Below are 19,574 nucleotides of genomic sequence, written 5' to 3' on the forward strand. Positions count from 1 at the left end.
TGGCAGGACTGATACTGCCAGCTGGGGAGAACAATGGCAGGGCCCTGAGGACACTAGTATGTCTTAATGTCCCTGACCAGCTTCACCTGGGGTCTCCTCCCACACCACTGGTCCCAGGAGCTCTATTTAAGCTGTGGCTTTCAGTCCCTGCCTGAACTGTGCTGGAGGAGTCCTGCCTTCAGTTCAGTCATAGTCATGCCCGTGGCTGACCATGGACCCTCTTGATCCAGACCCTGACCCATGGACTGATTTCCCAGCTTGGCCTCAGACATATCTTATGACTGTGGACCTGCCCACTGATGGTTAGACCTGGCCTTAACCCCAGCCTGCACATTGGCTTCCTGGCTTGTCTTGAGACCTGCCCCATTGCCATGCCACTGCCTTATGAGCTGGCTTCCTGGCTGGACCTGGCCACCATCTCTGGATCTGTCGTGCTGGCCTTCCTTGAGTTGTGGCCAGTGAGGCCCCTGCCCTGCAGCTGTAGGGTCTCGTGGGTTCCTGGCCCACCTCCCTCGGGGGGCAGCCCTGCCCTTGCAGCCCCCAACAAACAAATGACAACAGCATCCTTAAAAAAAATAATAGGCAAAATTACTGGCACATTAGCAAAAATTCCAATGAGGGAACGGTGCACCTCATGTGTGGGAGCACTCTGGGCAACCCCAGTTAAGATGCTTAAGAGTTCACTGGTACGAAAGTGTTTAAAAACAGATTTTGAAGGGAGAGAGACATGGAGGAAGATGAGAAAAGGGGTGGGACAGAATGGGGTTTGTCTGGGAACATTTCTGTACTAAAGGAGATTGATTGACTATGTTGGCTAGGGAAATGCCGTTGTTCCAGCTTGCTTGAATTTCAGGACAGTGCCATGTAGGAAATTATTAGTAAAGTTGGAGGAAATGTTGGAGGAGCACTAGAAATTCATCATCTGTCGCTAGCTGATTAACAATTTCACCTATTAAATGCTTTCACTAATAGCTGTGGCCAAAAGAAAACTGAAATGCACTGCTAATGTTTCTTTGTGGGATCTTATGAAGTGAGAACGTTTTACTTCTGGAGCTGGATGACTTGGCATAACAGAAATGGGATGCAATTCAGTAGGATAAAATGCAGGATCTTGCACTTAACAGAAAATCTTCTAGGTAGTTACAAACTAACATCTTACTGAAACGAAAAAATGAGGCATATTATAGTGGTTCAGGAGGTGACTGTAGCATCATGTGTCTGCACACAAGGCAGACGTGAGCCTGGGGTGTCTCGTACAAGGCATTTCCAGTATGTGGGAAGTGTTAGTGCTACAGCACAAGGAGCTGTTGACATCTGGTCTGGAACTGATTGTCATTCTGATCACTGTCCCCAGGGAAGTGGATTCACATCTGTCTCGTTCTCTTTGTGTGCACACACTTGCTGTTGGGAGCTGTGCTGGTGTCATCAGAGAAATCCAAAATGTGGGCAGCTTCCATGTGCTCAGTGGGGAACTGAAGCCTCGAAGGTGGGATCCCTTCTTGGTTGGGAATTGAGTAACGGCTCATAGGGCTGGGACTCTGTGCAAGCTAAGCCTGCACGCACACGTCTCCATAATATCATTAGGGAGTATTTGCAATATATGAAATTAAATATGAGTATTAATTTTTCAGGACCTGGTTTGTCAGTTGTTGGACAACTTTCTGCTGAAGCTGGCACTGGAGTGCCTGTGCCTCCGCTTTGAACACAACTCATTCTTGCCTTGGGTTAATTACAGAGTAGTCCTGAGTCTGCTATCCAGGGAAATGTTGGGAGAAGCACCTGCAGCTTTGGTTAAAATTGCAGAGGAACATTTGGTAACCATAGTTAAGACAAAATAGCCATTTGGGATAGGTTGCAGGCACTGTAAAATGTATGTTTACTTAACATATCCTGAAATCTACCAGTCCTGCGGTACTGTCAATGTCCAATTTGGGCTCATTTCACCCTGAGCTACCATCTCTCTCTCCCTTGACCCTCGCTCCCTTTTGTCTTTCAAAATCACCTTTCGCAGCAGATCCTGTCTGTCTCCCACCTGATTTTAGTGGTGGAACCAGCCCTCACCTGCCATACAGAGCTTGCTGAGCTCTCAGGAAGCGACACCCAGAAATTAAAGGACAAGTTTGGGTGTGTGAAGCAGAATGTGCCAAATGCTTTGATGCATATGTGCGAGCAGCCTGTTGTCACAGTAACTCATCCATGGACTGAAAGAAGGTGTGAGAACAGAGCATAAGCTCTCCTGTGCACTGCAAGCCTGAAACCTGGCCTTGGTAGAAACCCAAGACTGTTGGGTATCACCTTGCTACTATTTGCCTCTCTCAAGTTGTGTTTGTTTGGAGAGATGCTGTACCATCTCCTCAGGAAACATTCTGTGCTGTTTATCTGCTTCCATGTACAAGTCTGCCTTTGTGGAGAGAAATGTAGGGAAGCTCTTCACAAACTTAATTAGGCTGTATCTAAACGGGTGGGCTGAAGAGCACTTGCAGACATACAGGGTCTGGGTTTTCCTGCAGCTGCTTCCCTGCCGTTTGGGAATGTACGGCTGTCTCCTCCCTCTGAAGCAGCCAAGACTTGGGATGCTCTTGCAGTGCCCTGGTTCAGACATCTACAGGGAGGGAGGTGGGTGTGCTGCAGACATGCCTGCTCTCCGGGGTAGGGCATAGCGAAGGATGGGCAGGTCTTCAGCCCTGGGAGATGCAGGGGCACAGACTGGGAAGGCACCTACAGCTGGGGTCGGACCTTGGAGAGCATGTTGTGGGAGGCTGGGACTGACTGAGAGCTACAGCTGATCCTGAGTGTGCAATAACTGTGACACAAGTATCTTCTCTATCAGATTTTTTCCTTGGTATCTTGCTTTGATTCCTGTGGCAGGTTGTGCGAGTCAGTAGTGTCCAGGGTGTCTGTTTTGCGTGGCAGGGACCTCTCCTTACTGCTCCTTGTCTGCCCATTTATCTGTAGCAAGATTTCCAGTTGATTTCCATCATCACAGTGTTTAAATTACTAATACATGAAAACATGTTGACTGAGTTCCTAGTGGACTACTATTTTGACGTTTCTTCTTTTTCTGCTTAAAAAAAAAAAAAAAAGTTAAGGGTGGAATACACCTCCCTGGTATGATGGGGATGTATTTTGTTACTTCCTTGGTACCTGCAGGTAGCAGTGGAGGTGGCAGAAGTGTTACCACTTCTTCCTGTTGTGGAATGGCTTTCTGAAGAAATAATCAGGAGCTTGAACCATCTTTTGATCAAGAAATTAGTTTATTGTGTAAGAAATGTTTTGAAATTGGAGTAACAATTGTTGGGTACTTCTAATTATTTAAAAGTCTAATAGTGAGACCATCCTGCTGGCTGGGCCTTTGCCCTCACTGTTTCCCCTAGTGGCCAGCATAGATATGGGAAGAACAGATGATAAAACAGTGGGATTAAAAAAAAAAAAAAAAAAAAAAAAAAAAAAAAGAAAATTACTAGCATCACTGTTGCTTGAATCATCGATTCATGTGTTGCATAAGAGAGTCAGAAGTATTTTCCAGCCTGGTATGTCAGAGGCCCCAAAGTGCATCACCACTGAGGAAGATGAAGTGTTAGCGTGCATGCTTGGGCTCAGTGGTCCGAACCTGGATGGCATCACCCAGAGCCCAGCCTGAGCCTACCGTCCTTTGGGGAGCAGGGCAGTTGTGTCCCAGCCGCTTGGGCTCAGGACTGCAGGTTGCAGAAGACGTTGGCTGTTTCTTTTGGTAGAGGGCACTGTTGTTCTTCACTGGTCTCTGATGCCAGCCTCAGGTGATGCAAATGCGTAGGTTGCAGAGGAGGAGGAGGATTGTGGAGGATTTTGGTACCTTTAATGAAATACAGTGCTCTCATTTCCTGCAGTTAATTGATCGTCTACCTCCTGAAGGTCTCCACCAGCCTTTGGGGATGTCAGCTTGTTTTGTTATGGTATAAAGTTCATAACTTTGTGTCCTGCATGTGAAGGGATGAGTTACCTATTCCACCTTCTCTTTATTTCTTGGGTACGTTACACAGTCTGCTTTGATCGTGATCCTCCTCTGGAGAACTCTAACCTCAAGTGAGACTGGGGTGGTATTGAACTAATGGGGGAGATACAGCCTCATCCACAGAGAGATTGAATGGTGTGTAGAGTGATGGCATGGAGTTGTAGCCCTACAGCTGAGATGCTGTTGGTGTCTTCTGTGGCCATTGTATGGGCTGGGTCTCGTTGATTGTAGGGGTTTGCATGTAGCACCCACGTACCTTCTTGTAACTTAGCAATCATTGCTTTTGACAAATACCTTGCTCTTTGGAGAGAGGCTATGCTAGGATAGGAAGTGTGAACATCAGGAAACAAAAAAATTCAGTCAATCAAACTTCCCAGGGCTGGAAAGGAGAAGCCCTGGCTGAGCAGCGAGCGCCAAGTTTGAACACTGTGGCTTTTCTGAGTGGGTTTTTGAGAGTCCCTGCACAGGGGAAGGAGCTTCTAAGGAGTCATCTGCATCTGCCTTGGAGCAGCAGGCTGGGAGTCAGAGCAGTGCAAGCCCAGCCTCAGGAGCTGCAGCACTGTCCTGAGAGCCCCTGTGGGAAGGAAGGTCCTTCTTTTACTTTTCCAGCTCTTTGATGTGGCATTGCAGAATGATCAGTGAGAAGATGGACATGGAAATGTTCCACTGCAGCTGTGCTGGGAACGGACCTGCACCTTAGAGCTGTGTGATGAGCGCCTGCACTTGGTGACAGGCTCAGGGGCAGCTTTCTCAGAGGATACCAAGTGACAGCTCGTATGCCAGGCACAGCTGGGGAGCAGCACAAGTGCTGCAAAGTGCCCTGCTTTCACTTTGCGTTTCACCTTCTGAGTCCAGTCCCCTCCTTTAGTCTGTACACTTAATGGTCCTGGGGAAGGACTCCAGCATGAGCTGAGCTGGAACCCTTCGTGGTCTGCTGCCCACCAAGTCATTGTGCGTGACCCAGCCAGCCTGCACTCAGCGCTCAGATTTTGCCCAGGCAGACAGGCAACCTGAAGAAAGCTCCAAGCTTGGGACAGGAGGAGCAAGCGAAGCTGGGGAGCAAAACCATGGAATGACCAGCATGGATTTAGCATGGACAGATCGTGCCTGGCATGCCTGATGGCCTTCAGCACTGAAGTGACTGGCTCTGTGCACAAGGAGAGGCCGGTGGCTGTTGCACACCCTAGCCTTTATCAAAGCCTTTGACACAATGTCCATACAGCCATTTACTTCTGCATGAAGAGTGACGGTAAGAGTAGATCTGCAGCCTAAAATAGCTTCCTTATTAAGAGTCAAAGAAATGTGTCTGCTTTTACCACAGTCTCTTGGCTGGAGAGAGATGACTCTTCCCATTTGGCTGCTCAGAAGGTGACAATTCCCTGGCAGAATGGGAAATCAGAATTTCCTCATCTGCAGCTAGAAAGTGCGTGTTGAGCTTTCTGTGGCTGCCTGCTGTCCTGGCCAGAGTTATGCATGCAGCACATGAACACACAGGAGCATGTGCAGTAACAGCTGAAGACCTGACAACAATAGAGCTGTAGATTATGGAGCATTGATTGACACAGCCAGCCAGCTGCTGCTGGAAAAGCATGCAAATTAAATCCATCTTCCAAGAGCTTAGATAACCTCTCATCTCCCCCCCCCGGGCCTGGTGCACCGTCCAGCCTTTCAAGCAGAGCTGCTTTTCCCTCCAACGCACATCACTTGTCAGGCAAGAGATGGGAACGAGTCCTCTGGCGGCTCCTATACCAGCATTTAAAAAATCCTCTTGATTTCTCTTACACTTTTCTGACTTCTTCAAAGCCTAATCCTGACTCCATTATATTGCTACTTACATTGGGCTTCCTTTCTGGCTGTGCTACCTTTAACCTTGGTCTGCTTTGTTTCTCTGAACTTTTCTGGTTTTAATTAATCTGCTGCTCTGCTGGCAGCTCCCTCTTGCGGTCAGGAATAAAGGTCAGTGTTAAGATTATCCCAAGGCACTGCTTAGGTTTTAAAGCTATTACCTGTTAAATTTGCTGATTTATTTTTTTTCCCCTTCTCAAAGTGGAAACTGAAAAGTTTTGACGCTAGATTCTTTCCAGATTCTCTTTTCCATAATATTTTTGTAACAGAACACTTCATACTGTTTTGGCCCCTTAACAACAAAACCCTACAGGGATCATGAGCAGTTCAGTGGTCAGGTTTAGGTACTACAGATGTTCTGGGCATGAACTGAACATCCATCCTTAAAGTGATGGTGTAAGAGTACTGAGGTTAAGCAGGGTGTATCAAGGAACAGTACAAAGTACTGAGATTTCTGTGCCAGTTATGTATGAACCTTTTATCAATGCCTTCATGCGTTTATCTCACTTGCACTATGTCTCCAAGGAGTAAGAATGTGGTTGTCTTAAAGTACTCTTTGGCTGACATTTGAACTCTTCAGAACACAAGGGAATTTGAAATATTGCTTAAAATGGTTTCTCCTGGGCTGATTTGTTTAGGTCTGTAAAAGAAAAACAAAACAAAACAAAACCACTCTGTAGCATTACTTAATTTAAAAAGAAAAAAATCACCCACATCATAGCTGTTTGGCCTCCTGCAGAAAGAATCTGTACTCAGCAGAATGGTTTTATTGGCATTACAGAGCATAAAGAACAAGAGGCTCTCAGGAACAAAGATTTGCACTGCTGCTTCTTGTAGCCTGGGAGGAGGGAAGGAGCTGGCTGTAGGCTCTAAATGGAATAATTCTGAATTCTCTCTCTCTCTCTGTTGTTTCAGCAAAGCAGTATTCTGCACATGGTGGACTCAGGCTTATTTGTACCCTATTCCAGAATTCTTGACAGAAGTCAGTCCTTTTTATTGCCATCTGAATACTTCACCACAGGCTGGTTGTCTCCAGCTCTGGAAATTTTCTGCTGGTCTGTTGGTACTGTATGACTTACCATTAGTTCATGTCTTCCGATCATTTTTGTTTCAAGCTGATGTATGTTTTATTTATTTCTGGCACTGTGTTTGGTATTAGCTCAGACAGTGTGTAAGAATTTCTGTTGTCTTTTAAGCAACTGTATCATTATTAGTTGCTAATATCTTCTGGTGCTCTTTTGTACTATGCACTTCCCATTGTTTCAGTAGCTCAACAGTCTTAAAAGAAATAGATACAAACCCTTTCTATACCTAGTTCCTTGCTTTTCTCATTTAACTTTTTCATTTCTTATCTTCTGGAGCTGGCAACAAGTCTTTGTCCAGCTTCAGGCTGCTGGGCAGCTGGTGAATGGTAAAGGGGGCTTAACTAGGTGCCCATCCTTAGAGGTGGCTGGACAGTCTGAATCCCAGTGTGTGTGGGGGGGGACCCACTTAAGTAATATCAAAATTAGTGACCACATCAAATTGTTAAATAATCAAGTTCTTACTGGGTTTAACATCTACCTGAAAATCAGGGTCAGTCTTTCACACTGTAACTGCAAGAGTCACCTCCACTCATCCTTGAAACACTTGCCACCGGCTCCTCAGTACCTCGGTCTGCGTTCCAGGGTTTACTGAAAATGGTATTCTAGAGAGATCATAGAAACACAAGATGATTTGGGTTGGAAGGGACCTTAAAGACCATCTAGTTGCACCCCCCCTGCCATGGACAGGGACACCTTCCACTAGACCAGGTTGCTCCAAGCCCCATCCAGCCTGGCCCTGAACACTTGCAGGGATGGGGCAGCCACAGCTCCTCTGGGCAACCTGTGCCAGTGCCTCGCCACACTCACAGTAAAGATCATCAGTCAGATCCTTAAAAGATCCTGGCTAATAACACTTACCTAGAACTACTAATTTTAAGGTACTCATCTCTCATAGTTGTTGTTCAGCATCTGCTGTAGTTACCACTAGAAGAAAAGTACACAGTCAGCATACATCATCTTTTCCACGTAGGAGGAGAAAAAAGAAGTCTTGCTTAAAGAGTGTAGTCTGAACTGTGTTAATTTTCATTATTATAATAGATAACACCACTGCCAGGGTATAAAGACCAGTAGGTCTGATTTATTTATTTTTTCTTCTGTCTTGCAAATTAGTGAAAACTAGAATAAAGCAATATTTTACTGTTTGGGGATTTTTTTTTTCTCATTTTAAAACCTTTCTAGGGGCAAGTCCACTAGGTGTCCTACAAGTCTGTAGTCAACAAGCACTGGGACAAGGATTGATATAGTGTACCAGGGCTTTCAAATGCTGTTAAGTAGGCTTTCTTATAGTGTGCTTTAAAAAAAACCAACAAAACTAAGTGCTTGACAGATAAAAAGCAAAGGCAGGTTCTAGAGCAGCTGGAGATTGCCAGTGGTGGGCTACAAGACTTCCCAAGTGAGAAGAGACTGACTTAAAGAGGCAAGTGTGGGGTGATTGTCAGGAGAATACAATGGGAGTCTGAGAAAGCATGTAGAAGTTGAGTAGTTTATTGTTTGTCTAAACAGGAGAATTAAGGGTCAATCAGTGAAATTAGGCAGCAAGGTTAATGCCACAAAATGAACTATTCCCACACAGCACGCAGTTGTGGATCTCACTGCCACAGTTACTGCAGATTAAAGGCTCCAGAAGGAGGTTGGGCAAATCCATGGAGGTTGTGTTCCTTAGGCTTAGTAGAGTAATGATTCTGATACTCCCGCTGCTGAGGGGAAAAAAAACCCTACCCTTTTCTAGCACATTCTTTGTTCAGAGCATCTGCACTGACCACTGCTGTTTGCCAGCATGGAAAGCCTCCCTAAAAGCATTCTTCTGAAGGGTCTTCCTCCAGACCCTTCCCATCTGGGAACTCTTTAAACTCTTTTAAGTCCCTGTGGAGAATGAGAGTGCCCCAGTCTTTGGTGCCAATCCCAGTTCTCCTGCAGCAGGAGTGTGATGTTTGAGGATTGACAGGCAAACACAAATGCTCCTCCCCAGACTTGCTGTGGTTGTAATTGCTGCGCTGCTTGCAGGGGCACCATCGGAGCCTGGCACCAAGTTCCACGTTGGTTGTGCTGTCAGTCGGTTTCCCGGCTTGGCCCTGAGCTTTTGCAGGGGGGCAGATCTCACTTGCCAACTTCTCTTCATGCTTTGTGATCCCCTCTCTTGACTGGGTGTTGGGACAGCACTCTTCAAAGAGCAGCTTGTCACAGAGACGTGATTCCCTTATGGGAAAGCTGCTCTCCACTCTCTGTGGGGACTAGTGAGTATCACTTCAGGGCCTCTTCAGCAGGGTATCAGATTGCTTGCATCTTTGCACACTCTTGAGCATGTGAACATATGTGCTGTTGGATGTCTGTCACCATAAAGCTTCTGTTAAAGTGACCCTGTCCATCAGTGAGGTCATAACAGACCCTGCTATGGCCATCTGGCACTTCCCTACCCCGCTAAAGCCAGCACCTCTAAAAATCGACCTAGTACCAGAGTCCAAGAAAGAACTTGAATTCCTATTATGTATCTTACTTTGACTCTTGACAGTCCTGAGAACTACTTTGGTCAGGACTCCAGAAAATGAGATGCTGTGGGCAAAGAGCGTACTCCAGAGGCATTCCTATTTCTTCCTTTTGCCAGATGACCAGACACGCTTCATTTATAAGGTACGCCACCCTCAGATATCTTTAGCAGTGTCTGCATCCACGTACTCTGTGAACTTGAAAGGACATTACAGGCTTTGGTTAGGATCCAGCTCATAGCCAGAACTTCAGTGCAGGCTGTCCTGAGGGTTCTGAGCTCTAAAATGTGTCCACAAACCTGTCCATGGTCATATCTTCAGTGTGATCCCTTTGACTCTGGAGCTTTACTCTACTAAAGCTACTCAATTTTTGGTGTGACTCTTCCTCTCTGTGGTATCATCTTCATGCTGAGGACAGATGCAATGCTACCTTCTAGGAGAGGGTTGCAGTTCTGCCTCCCTGCATGAGGATGAAGGATACAGCCTGCTGGCAGCACCAGCCATGCCTCGGTGGGCTGGATCGTCTGCATGAAAGGTTTCTGCAGGCATTTTTCCCTGGAAGATGGGACATTGGGGGTCATTGGCTCTGCCTGCAGAGGGCAAGGATGAGAAGCATAGATACAACTGAAGTGCTTTTGTAAGTAAGAGTGATGCTGTGGGCAGGTGTAGAGATGGTTTTGCGTTTAGCATGAAGGTTTTGATGTAGATTCAGTGCTGTAAAAGGGAGATGATGTGTCCTCTAGAGGGTAGCTCCTGCCGTACACTTCAGTGGAGAGCTTTGCTGTGTCTTCTCAATAGCCGCCTCCTGTGTCCAGGGAGAGAGCTGTTATCTCCTCCTAGCCACAAGGCAAAGCCCAATGCCCTCCAGGACCTCCTTGGTCTCATGGCAGGTGCTGTAATGTATGGGCACCTCTCTCCTCTGCTTCACGTGGCGCAGGTTTCACTGGTCTCAATGAGGATACCGTTATTCTGGCTTGCTGTTCAGACACAGGAGGAGGAAGCCCCTCTTTCTCAGTGCTGTGCAGAAAGTCAGGGCTCGTGCAACCCTTGACCATGTGACTTTGTTGTGCAGAGTGTTGAAGGCCCAGAGGGTACAAAGGGTGAAGCAGTGTCAAGCACTGCCATGCTGTTTGCTGAACCCTAGAGATCTAGGAAGGTGGGAAAACACATGAATGTGTAACCAGAATGCTGCTGGATGGCACCTCTGCCCAGCCCCGCGGGGGGGCTGCAGCTGTGTTACTGGTGTGGCTGCCCTGGTTTCAGGCTGCGCGTCCGTGGCAGGGTAACCCTCGATGGGAAGAGCTCTCCACTGAAAATTGTTCATATCGCAAACCATGGAGAAGGAGCACACTGAGTGCCTGCCTGCTGCTGCCTCTGAGCAGCTTTGCCCGCTTTCCATTGCTCGCAGCAGTAGTGTCCCTGTAATGGCAGGACAGTAACTTGTGCAAGTGTTCGGAGCGAAAACATCCATCCTGGGCTGTGCTGAGGAATTTGGTCCCCTGTGGCATCAACAGAGCCATGGTCCCCGTAGTTGGGAGATGGCTCCTGGGGCTTCGTGTGCCATGCAGATGGCTCCCGTCCCTGGACAGGAGAGTGGTCTGGAGGAAGGTGGCACATGGCAGGTGGAGACGTGTCAAAGTAACCCCAGCTGTCAGTAATGAAGGTGTTTCGTGCATCTTCAGCTGCTGCTCCCTCGATGCGCTGTGCCTCCAAGGAGGCTGCAGACAAGGACTGCCTGCCCGGAGCACCTTGGCCCCATGCTGGGGAAAGGCAAAGTGGGGCAGAGTTCCCCCTCCAGAGCTTCAGGCTCAGTCAGAAACAACTACAGCTGCCAGGATGGCACTTCTGGAACTACCTCTGTTGCAGAAATGTGGATAAATCAACATGGAATAGCTGTGGAGACCTTCTGCTGAACGTAACCTCCTCAGGCCCTGCTTTGCTACATTTGTTGGTTCAGCGTTGGGGCTTTAACTGATCTCCCTGCTCCTCTCAGGCTGACAGCCTGGCCGTTAAGTCTCTGTGAGATGTAATGCACAGATGCTGCTCTCTGACTCATAGTGAGTCGAGAGGGACTTTCATTGTATTTGCATTTTTTTCAGTTACAGATAAGCTAAAAACTCTAACAAGCATAATTGTATTGCAAGCATAATTCATAAACTAAGGGCAAAAGGGACTAATACAATTATCTTCTCTGTGCATTCATGTAATGCAGGCCAAAGTTTCACCAAATGTATCATATCTTGTATGTGAATTGTTGTACAAAACTAAGAATGACATTGCATAGCTTCTAAAAGTATTCACTCTCAGAGAAAAGTTGTATTTGAACTTCATAGGATAAAGATCAGTCATGGGGAAAGCATAAATTAGTTAACTATTCTGCATAAAATACAGTAATACCACAAATCACTAAGCAAATACATTCTTGGGCTTTTCTCTGTTTTCAGTCAGCCGATCCAGGTGCCGCAGGGACATGAATTAGTTTGTTCTCCTGACAACACTGTGGGTAGAAGAAGAGTCATACTTGAAGGGTTTCCATACTTTCTTGCACTTGAAGTAAGGCTCGTGGCTGTGGCGGGCAGAGCCCCTGCCTAAACGGGACCTGCTGCTGCCACGGGAGTGCTGGTCACTGCAGCTGGCGACAGAGGTGATGCCCTCCAGCATCTTACTTGCTCTGGATCCTTCTCTGTGTGGAGGAGCATCGGGCTTCTCTCTGGTCTCAGGCACTGCATGTCCTTCCCCCCACCCCCAGCACAGTTCAGCATTTCTTCTTCTGAAATAATTCCCTAGTCTGTTCATCACTGGCGCTCTGAAGCTGCCCCAGCCAGATTGGCTGCCTGGCACAGAGCCTGTGGAAGAGGCTTTAATTTGGTGGCATCTGCTCATCAGCCTACTCCGAGTCAGGTGCTGGAGAGCATGGTTTGGGATGTGTGGGTGAAATCCATGATGGGCAGCCATGCTCCCTCTGCCCGCACCAGGGCGGGGGGGCCAGGTGTGCTGCAGCACTTCGCTTGCTCCAGGGCTGAGGTGCTGCTTCTGGGATGGGCTGTGGCACCACAGCTCTCTCTCCAAACCCCTTCCCAGCTTTAGAGGGTTATTCTGCCTGCAGTCCTGGTGTTGGCTGTACCCGCAGAGCAGCACATCTCTCCCTTGGCACTGAGAACGGTGTGAGCCAAGCTCATGGTCCAGCTGCTGCAAGAGAATGATGAGACCACGCACCACTTGTCTTCACTGAGAGCATCAGCTGAATATGGTGTCTCTTTCAGGGTGATGAGACAGTTCAAAAAGCAGTGAATCAGTACTCCCATACTGAGACAGGGCTGCGAGCCTTCTCCATGGGTGTGTTGGCTGGCACAAGAAGTGTCCGTGTACTTGAGAAGGCACAAATACAGACCCCAGCCTTCTCCATTCCTAAAACCACGTCTCCCCTGACTGGCACGTTGCTACTTTTAGTTGGCATTTCAACTTAGAAGATAGACTCTGTGCTAGTCAAGAAAGAGAGTTTGAAATAGATTCTAACTGGTATCTCCCTCCCTCAGTTCCTCATCTGCCTGGTTGGCTCTATGGTTCGCTGTGACCTTGACCTCTCAGGTGGTTTGATGTAGCTCTTGGATGATAACTGTAATGTCCCTGCTGCTGCATCAAACCATTAAAGAGATCAGTTTCCAAAAAATGTCTTGTCATTCTTCACCTCAGTGCTGCGGTACAAGCGTCCGCTGCACTGGCCCAAAGGCTGGCACGCAGCTGGTGACATTGGGGAAGGTGCTTGTTGGGGTGAGTTGGCTGCAAGGTCCTGTCCTTTGTATGGCTGGTGTGGGGTGCTCCTGCCTGTTTACCTCTGAGAATGCCTGCTGTTAAGGTGCTTGTTGTGATGCAGGCATAGCCGGTCAAAAATAGATGATGAAAGAGAGATTGGTGCCAATAATCAGAGGTGCATAAATATTGCATTTAAGAGGATTAAATATTTAGAAATATAATTCCAACACTCCATGGAAACAAAAATTTAATTTATTTACTTATTTATTTTCACATTCCAAAAGAGTTATTTTCTTCTTTTTGCAACCCAGTGTTGGTGCCTGAAAGCAGAGAGGATGAGGACAGTCCAGGTGCTGGAGAATGTGTGGGATGGCACCCAAGCTTCTTGTCAGTCTGCTCTGGGCCAGCGGGGCTCTCTGTCCGGTCAGATTGTGTGAGAGCTGCTTTTCTCCCAGAACCTTCTCTTTGGCACATCCAGACTGCTCTTGGCCAGCTGTGGGAGGATAATATTCCTGTATTTTTATCTAATGTATTAGACTTACCTAGAAAGAACTGCCTTTTAACAACTTTATAAAAGTGCTTCCCAGGCAGCTTACAGAGCAGCGTGAGTACAGCCTGCACCCATCCCCATGCTCCTCCTGGTTTCCAGGCCATAGTTTTCCAGCGTTCTGTAGTTCTGTATTCCCTGTTCCTGTTTCCCTGCTTTGTGTCTGTCCTTTTGGGCTCTCGTGGGCACAGCCCGTCCCACTGGGCTGCCCTGCCATCCTCTTCCTCCCTCTTGTCTAAATATAGAGCCTCCCTCTCCACACCTATCTCAGAGTGATTCGCTCCTCTCCATCCATCAGCCTCAGCCCCTGGTGCCTCCATGACGGCTCCATTAAACACGCGCTCGGCAGCAGCTATATTTAGGAGTCAGGAAGAGAACGAGCCTTTGGGCTGCGGACAGCCCATAAATCCAGCTCCCGTCACCAAATCACCATTCTTTTCTCTGGAATGAGATCGATAGAAGTGTTTGCAGATGAGGTACAAGAGTCTGTGCATGTGTGGAAGGAGGCAGGGGAGGAGGAGGAGGAGGCAGAGTAGGGCGGAGAAGAGGGAGGCGAAGGCACTGAAGCATAGGCACGAGGGGCCAGGGGCAGTGGGACTTGTAAAGACAGGAGCAGGGGGAGAAGCACGTTGCGGGGTCGGGGTGGGGTGGGTCCTGTCTGAGTGGGGTTTGCTGTGCTGCAGCAGCAGCGTGCTCCCTCCCAGGGGTCTGAGGGGGTGCAGATGTCTGTCACTGGAGAGTGTCTTCACGTGCCATGAGGTGGAGAGGGTGGATGTGCTGTCACTGTCGTGACCTGCTGGGGCTGTGCCATGCCAGAGTCTCCACAACAGCCCTCCTTGCTTCCCTCTCCCATCTCCCTCCTCCCATTTTTTGTACCTCCACGTCAAGTTGTGGGTGCCAGCTTCCTCACAGGCACAACAAACAAGTCCTGACCTGATGTTTTAGATATTTTTTAGGCCTCTGCTGTCTTGCCTCATTCCTCAGCATCAAGCGTTGTGGGATCCCCATTGCCTGGCCATGTGCGCAGCATGCAGGCAAAACTGGAGCAGGAGGCTGCTCCCTGCTGCCATTGTCTGGGCACTCCCGCAGAAGCTGGGGAGGAGCTGCTGTGCCATGCAGATGCTTCCCCGACAGCATGTCAAGAACCCATGGTACCTCTTTTTCCTCACAGCCACAGCGCGTGCTTTGATTGCGCTGCCAGGTGTAGATTCTGGTGTCCTCCCTGACTCAGACCTGAGAACCCTCTGCCTCCACTGAGGATGGCGAGCAAGGTGAGAAGCTGCCTCAGATGATCTAGGCGAAAGGGTTATCACCTTTAACTCTTCATGGCGTGTTGCTGTGCTGATCGGTCCTTAACATCTCTGTTTCTTGGCATAGTGGGTCTTTTTGACAGTAAAATTAACTGCTTGGTTCTTTGAGACAGTTTTTCCCAGGACTGCAGGGACGGGGCTCGGTGGACGACCACCTAATCAGAAGATTCATGGGCAACCATTAGCCCCCCTTGCACCACCAGGCTCCAAGAAATCTCCCTCCGGATTAGGTAAACACATTAGGTGACACACAGCAGCAAGGCTGGAATAGCCTGTTGGATCCCCAGGGGCTGTTCCCTGCATGGTGATGTCCCGTGGATGCTCCTCAGCCCCCACACTGTGAGGGCTGGGCTGTGCCTCGCCTAGTGCAAGGCGTCCCTGTGCTCACTGTCCACGTGTGCTTGCTGGGGGGGTTGCTGTGCACTCACTTCTTTTGGGGAGGATTGCCAGAGCACCCACATTAATCTCTGTGATGCTGCATGTCCCGTGTGTTGGAGTCTCACCGTTTTGCTCATGTACCCCTTAGTAAAAAAAAATATTTTTCAGCACATGCACCCCCTGTACGCATACGTTTACTTACTACGAATTATGTACCTGTACTACTCTGCATATAAACTGTGTGTACTGTAAAGCACATGCAAAAATAGAAACTAAAAAACAGTGAGATAAGCATGGAATAAACACCATTTAAAATATATTTTAAACTTTTATTAATGGTACAAAAAAATGTTTTCTTCCCACGCCTCAGAGGGTTGATTCTTGTGTGCGCCACTTTGGAGACCACTGCTGTAGGAAGGAGAGCCAGAACCATAATGGCTGGACTTGATCTTAATGATCTATTCCAGCCTGAACGATTCTGTAATAAAGCGTAGGGTGTTATTCTGGGGGAAACAAGTGCCAGCATGCCAGGGCTGTTCTAAGCTCTTCTGAGAAAAAAAGGAAAAAACTAAAAAAACCACGCCAACCCTAACCAAACACACAAGGAGAGCAAAAACAGGAATCCGGGGCGGGGGGGGAGCAAGGCTGTGTTTTCAGTAGCATAAACAAGTACTGTATTTGGTGGGTTTATTTCTAAACTTTGGTCAAGTTAACTGTTCTTTCATCCTTGCCAATAGTAAGTGTGTTTCTTACTTACTATTGTAGTAAGTAAGCGGAGGTGTGTGCTGAGGGTGAGGTTCCCGACGTCTGTGCTGAAGCATGCACCTCATACTTCACGCAGAGACACCTTTGGGATTGGGAAGCTACAGCCACATCTCTGGAAACGGTGCCCAGTAGTGACGGGCTGCCAGCACCTCTTCGGGAGGTGTGAGAGGCAGGACAGCTTGTCAGCAGGGTGATGTGGCTGCTGCTGTCCCCACGGTGGCTGTCCATCCCCAGGGTAGGGAACTGGCATTGTGGCTGCTGTGGCAGCATGTCCCTCTGTCAGCAGCGATGGCTTCATGTGGTCGTGAGACTGGGATGAAAGGTTTGAAAGTACATCCTGTCCTGAGCTTAAAACAAAGTTTGTTGGATCAGCAGTGCTGTAATAACAGTAATTACAGCCTCTCTGCTTTTGCAGCCCCTTCCTGCTGACTGTTGCCATTCTGAATTACAATGCAGGTAAAAATAATGTTTGTTTTGCATTGTTACTGCTTTGGGTGCAAACAGTTCTGTGTCCCTGCTTAAGGGAAAAGGTAGGTCTCATCTATGCTTTGTTCCTTTATCTCCTCTCTTACTCGTTCCTGTTATTCATTCCTTCTATCCCACTGTCCTAGTTAACATGCTGAAAGACCTGCTGGGTTTAAGTCAGACCACCAGCCTACCTGGTGCTGTAGCCAGTAGTGCAGTGAGCAGCACAGAGGGCTTCAAAACAAAGGGGTGACAAAGTAGAGGAGTGACCTGATTGTTTGGAGTCCCATCAGCCCACTGTAGCTGTAGATGACTTAGTTCAATGTAACGTTCTTAGGTTGGTGCGAGGACCCAGTTGGTTTCTGCAGGGTGAGTATGCTATATAAGTCCTGGGTCATGCAATAAATTTGGGGTTGGTAGTGTGAAGCAAATTCCTTCTGTGTTAGGAGAATGGTAGCTGGGAATGTCTGGCTTAAATTCTTTTTACATCTCCCTGTCATGTCTCTTCTTAAGCCGCTAGCTGCAGACTGTGTTCCAGATGTCTGCAGTGGCATCTCTGTCCACCGAGCCGTGAGTCAGGCTGCCTTCCTTCAGCATCCAGCAGCCTAAGTGCCCTGGTATCTCTTTTCTTGTCGGCTTCACAGATCAGGCTGGCAGGTTCTCTGGCTTTTCCGTACCTCTGAGGCAGGCAAGTAGCCTCCTGAGTCATTACACCCTAAAGGGGAGATTTGGTGCAAATGGCCCGAAACGCCTGCCACCCTGACTTTGACCAAAGTGCTGTTGGGGATGGTGCCAGCAGTCAGTGGATGAGTGGTAACACAAGTCTCTCTGGGTTCCCAGCTTTGCTTCCTCATAACTCCCATGCATCCGGAGAGCTTGGTGACCACCGGCTGAGAAGAAGGGCTAACCTGGACTACTACCGTCTGTTCTGTGGGAACTGCATCCCTCTGCACTGAGGCATGCAAGATTGACGTGGCCGAAACCAAACAAGGGAAGGAATTTGGCTGCTGCCTTGACACATGGAGTGTGTGTTTGCCTTAACAGCGTTGATTGCCCTCTTCAGCTCTGTTTTGGAGTCTTGAGATTTGACACCTTGATGTGGTTTAGAATTTTTGGTGGAGAGAGCTTACATTCACAGAAGCTGTTTGTGTGCATATGGGGCTGTACACAAACCTGCATGGGACTGATCACAGTGACACATGTCTGCACACAGATTATGGTTTATTGTTAAATGCTTGCATGAAAGTGGGATTCAGTCTATTTGTACACATGGAGAGGAAGCAAAGACAACAGCGAAGTGTTCCTTTAATTCTCAGCTTTGATGTGTCTTTTTTTTCTTGTAGAAACCAGAGAAGACAGAACAAAGCGTCTCTTCCGACATTATACTGTGGGCTCCTATGACAATTTCACCTCTCACAGGTAAGCATCAGCATCTTGGCTTTCTGATTACGAGGAGATTCGTTTCCATGGAAAAAATACCTCCTTTTCCTGACAGAGCAGTATATCTTGGTTTAGTGTCATGGGAAGGAAACTTTTCTGGTTGTTTTGGTCAATTCAGTTACAGTCCTAGATATTTATTTATTTATTTAAAGTCCTAGATAAGGCTTAGACGAATAAAATGTTGGAGCTGCAGGGCAGTCTGGCTCATGTCTCAGTTGAGGAACAAACATTCTGGAGAATTTTTGGTGTGCTTCAGGAACTGAACAACATGTGTTGGATGCAGATGCGGAGTTCTGGCTTGCTCTGAAGGGGAAAAGAGGGTGCTGTTTTGCAGGGGACAGCACGACGACAGCTGTTGCTCCAGCCTGTCGGCAGTACTGAAGGTGCTGCCTGAACTACAGGGGTGGTCAGCAGGGCTGTTCTGGTGCATGGTAGTTGGGCGTACTTGCCTTGGCGTGGAGACTGACCTTTGGGAAGATGGTCAGACTCAGTAGGGAATCAGTTGTGAAAGCAGGGGTGACGTTGCTGGTTTGTGCTTGGTCTTGAGCGCGTGTGGCTGGTGGACACATTTGCAGGAGGCAAGGCTGGGGGAGCAAACTGCTAGTTTGGTTCAGGAATATGCTTTGGGTGCTGGGGTTCTGTGTTTGAGGGGTAAATTTACTTTGTGGAATACATTCTCTGCTGGTTATTAAATTGGATGGACGTTATTGTTTATGACATGACAGGAGCAAATTGTCAGAATTCATTACGCAAAATCTAAGTTATCCTCAGGTTTAGAGCTTACCAACAAAGCAGTGAACGTGTTCTGGTTTACTGAGCTTCTTATCCCAAATCTGCCTTCGTGAGTCTGAGCCCTTTTAATTCGAAGTAATGTGTATAACTTGTTTTGCTTTTCAAAAATCCTGACACATTCTTCTTCAGGGTTGTTTATATACTTAACCAATCACGGGGCAAAAGAGAAAATGCTGCTATGACTCAGAAAACAATAAAGGAGAAAAACAGAGGAGGGAAATGGGCCATTTCCACCAAGGCTAAATGCTACTGGGAACCTCCAGTTGCCCTTGGTCTTAAAGGTCAGGAAATAAGTCTAAATTTACAGATGAGTCAAAATTACATTCCTTAAGCAAAAGAAGAGTGGGTGGATGGTATTGCATCAAGCTGGGTTGGTAAACAGTGTGATAGTAAATTTATTTTGGCACATGCAAGATAACACACACCAGAAGAAACACTGGGAGGTACTCTTACCCAGTAAATATTTTTCAGCTCTTCATAATTGCTTAGGAATAAAGATCTGACGTCACAGAGAAAACATCTTGAGCACTGAGGCATTCCAAAAAACCAGACCAAAGAGTAGGTCACAAAATACAACTAAAGTAGTTATGAAGGAGGGTCATGGTGACACCAGGTACTGAGTGATAAAACATCAGCTGAACACCAACACAGAAAAACAAGTAACACATATGGGGGAAAACCCAATCATAGTAGTATTTCATATGCAGTGAAGGTGTTAGA

At 47.6% G+C, this 19,574-nt stretch overlaps 1 protein-coding gene across 1 annotated transcript in view; it reads left to right on the forward strand.

Moving 5' to 3' along the window:
• SHANK3 (SH3 and multiple ankyrin repeat domains 3) overlaps positions 1-19,574 on the forward strand; it is a 370,723-nt gene that overhangs the window by 229,576 nt on the left and 121,573 nt on the right. The window contains exon 16 of the mRNA XM_037388277.1: positions 17,966-18,041. Coding sequence (XP_037244174.1) covers positions 17,966-18,041 — 76 coding nt within the window. The remainder of the gene's footprint in view (positions 1-17,965; positions 18,042-19,574) is intronic.

The sequence above is a fragment of the Falco rusticolus genome, chromosome 5 (assembly GCF_015220075.1).
Source record: "Falco rusticolus isolate bFalRus1 chromosome 5, bFalRus1.pri, whole genome shotgun sequence".
In the NCBI taxonomy this organism is placed as follows: domain Eukaryota; kingdom Metazoa; phylum Chordata; class Aves; order Falconiformes; family Falconidae; genus Falco; species Falco rusticolus.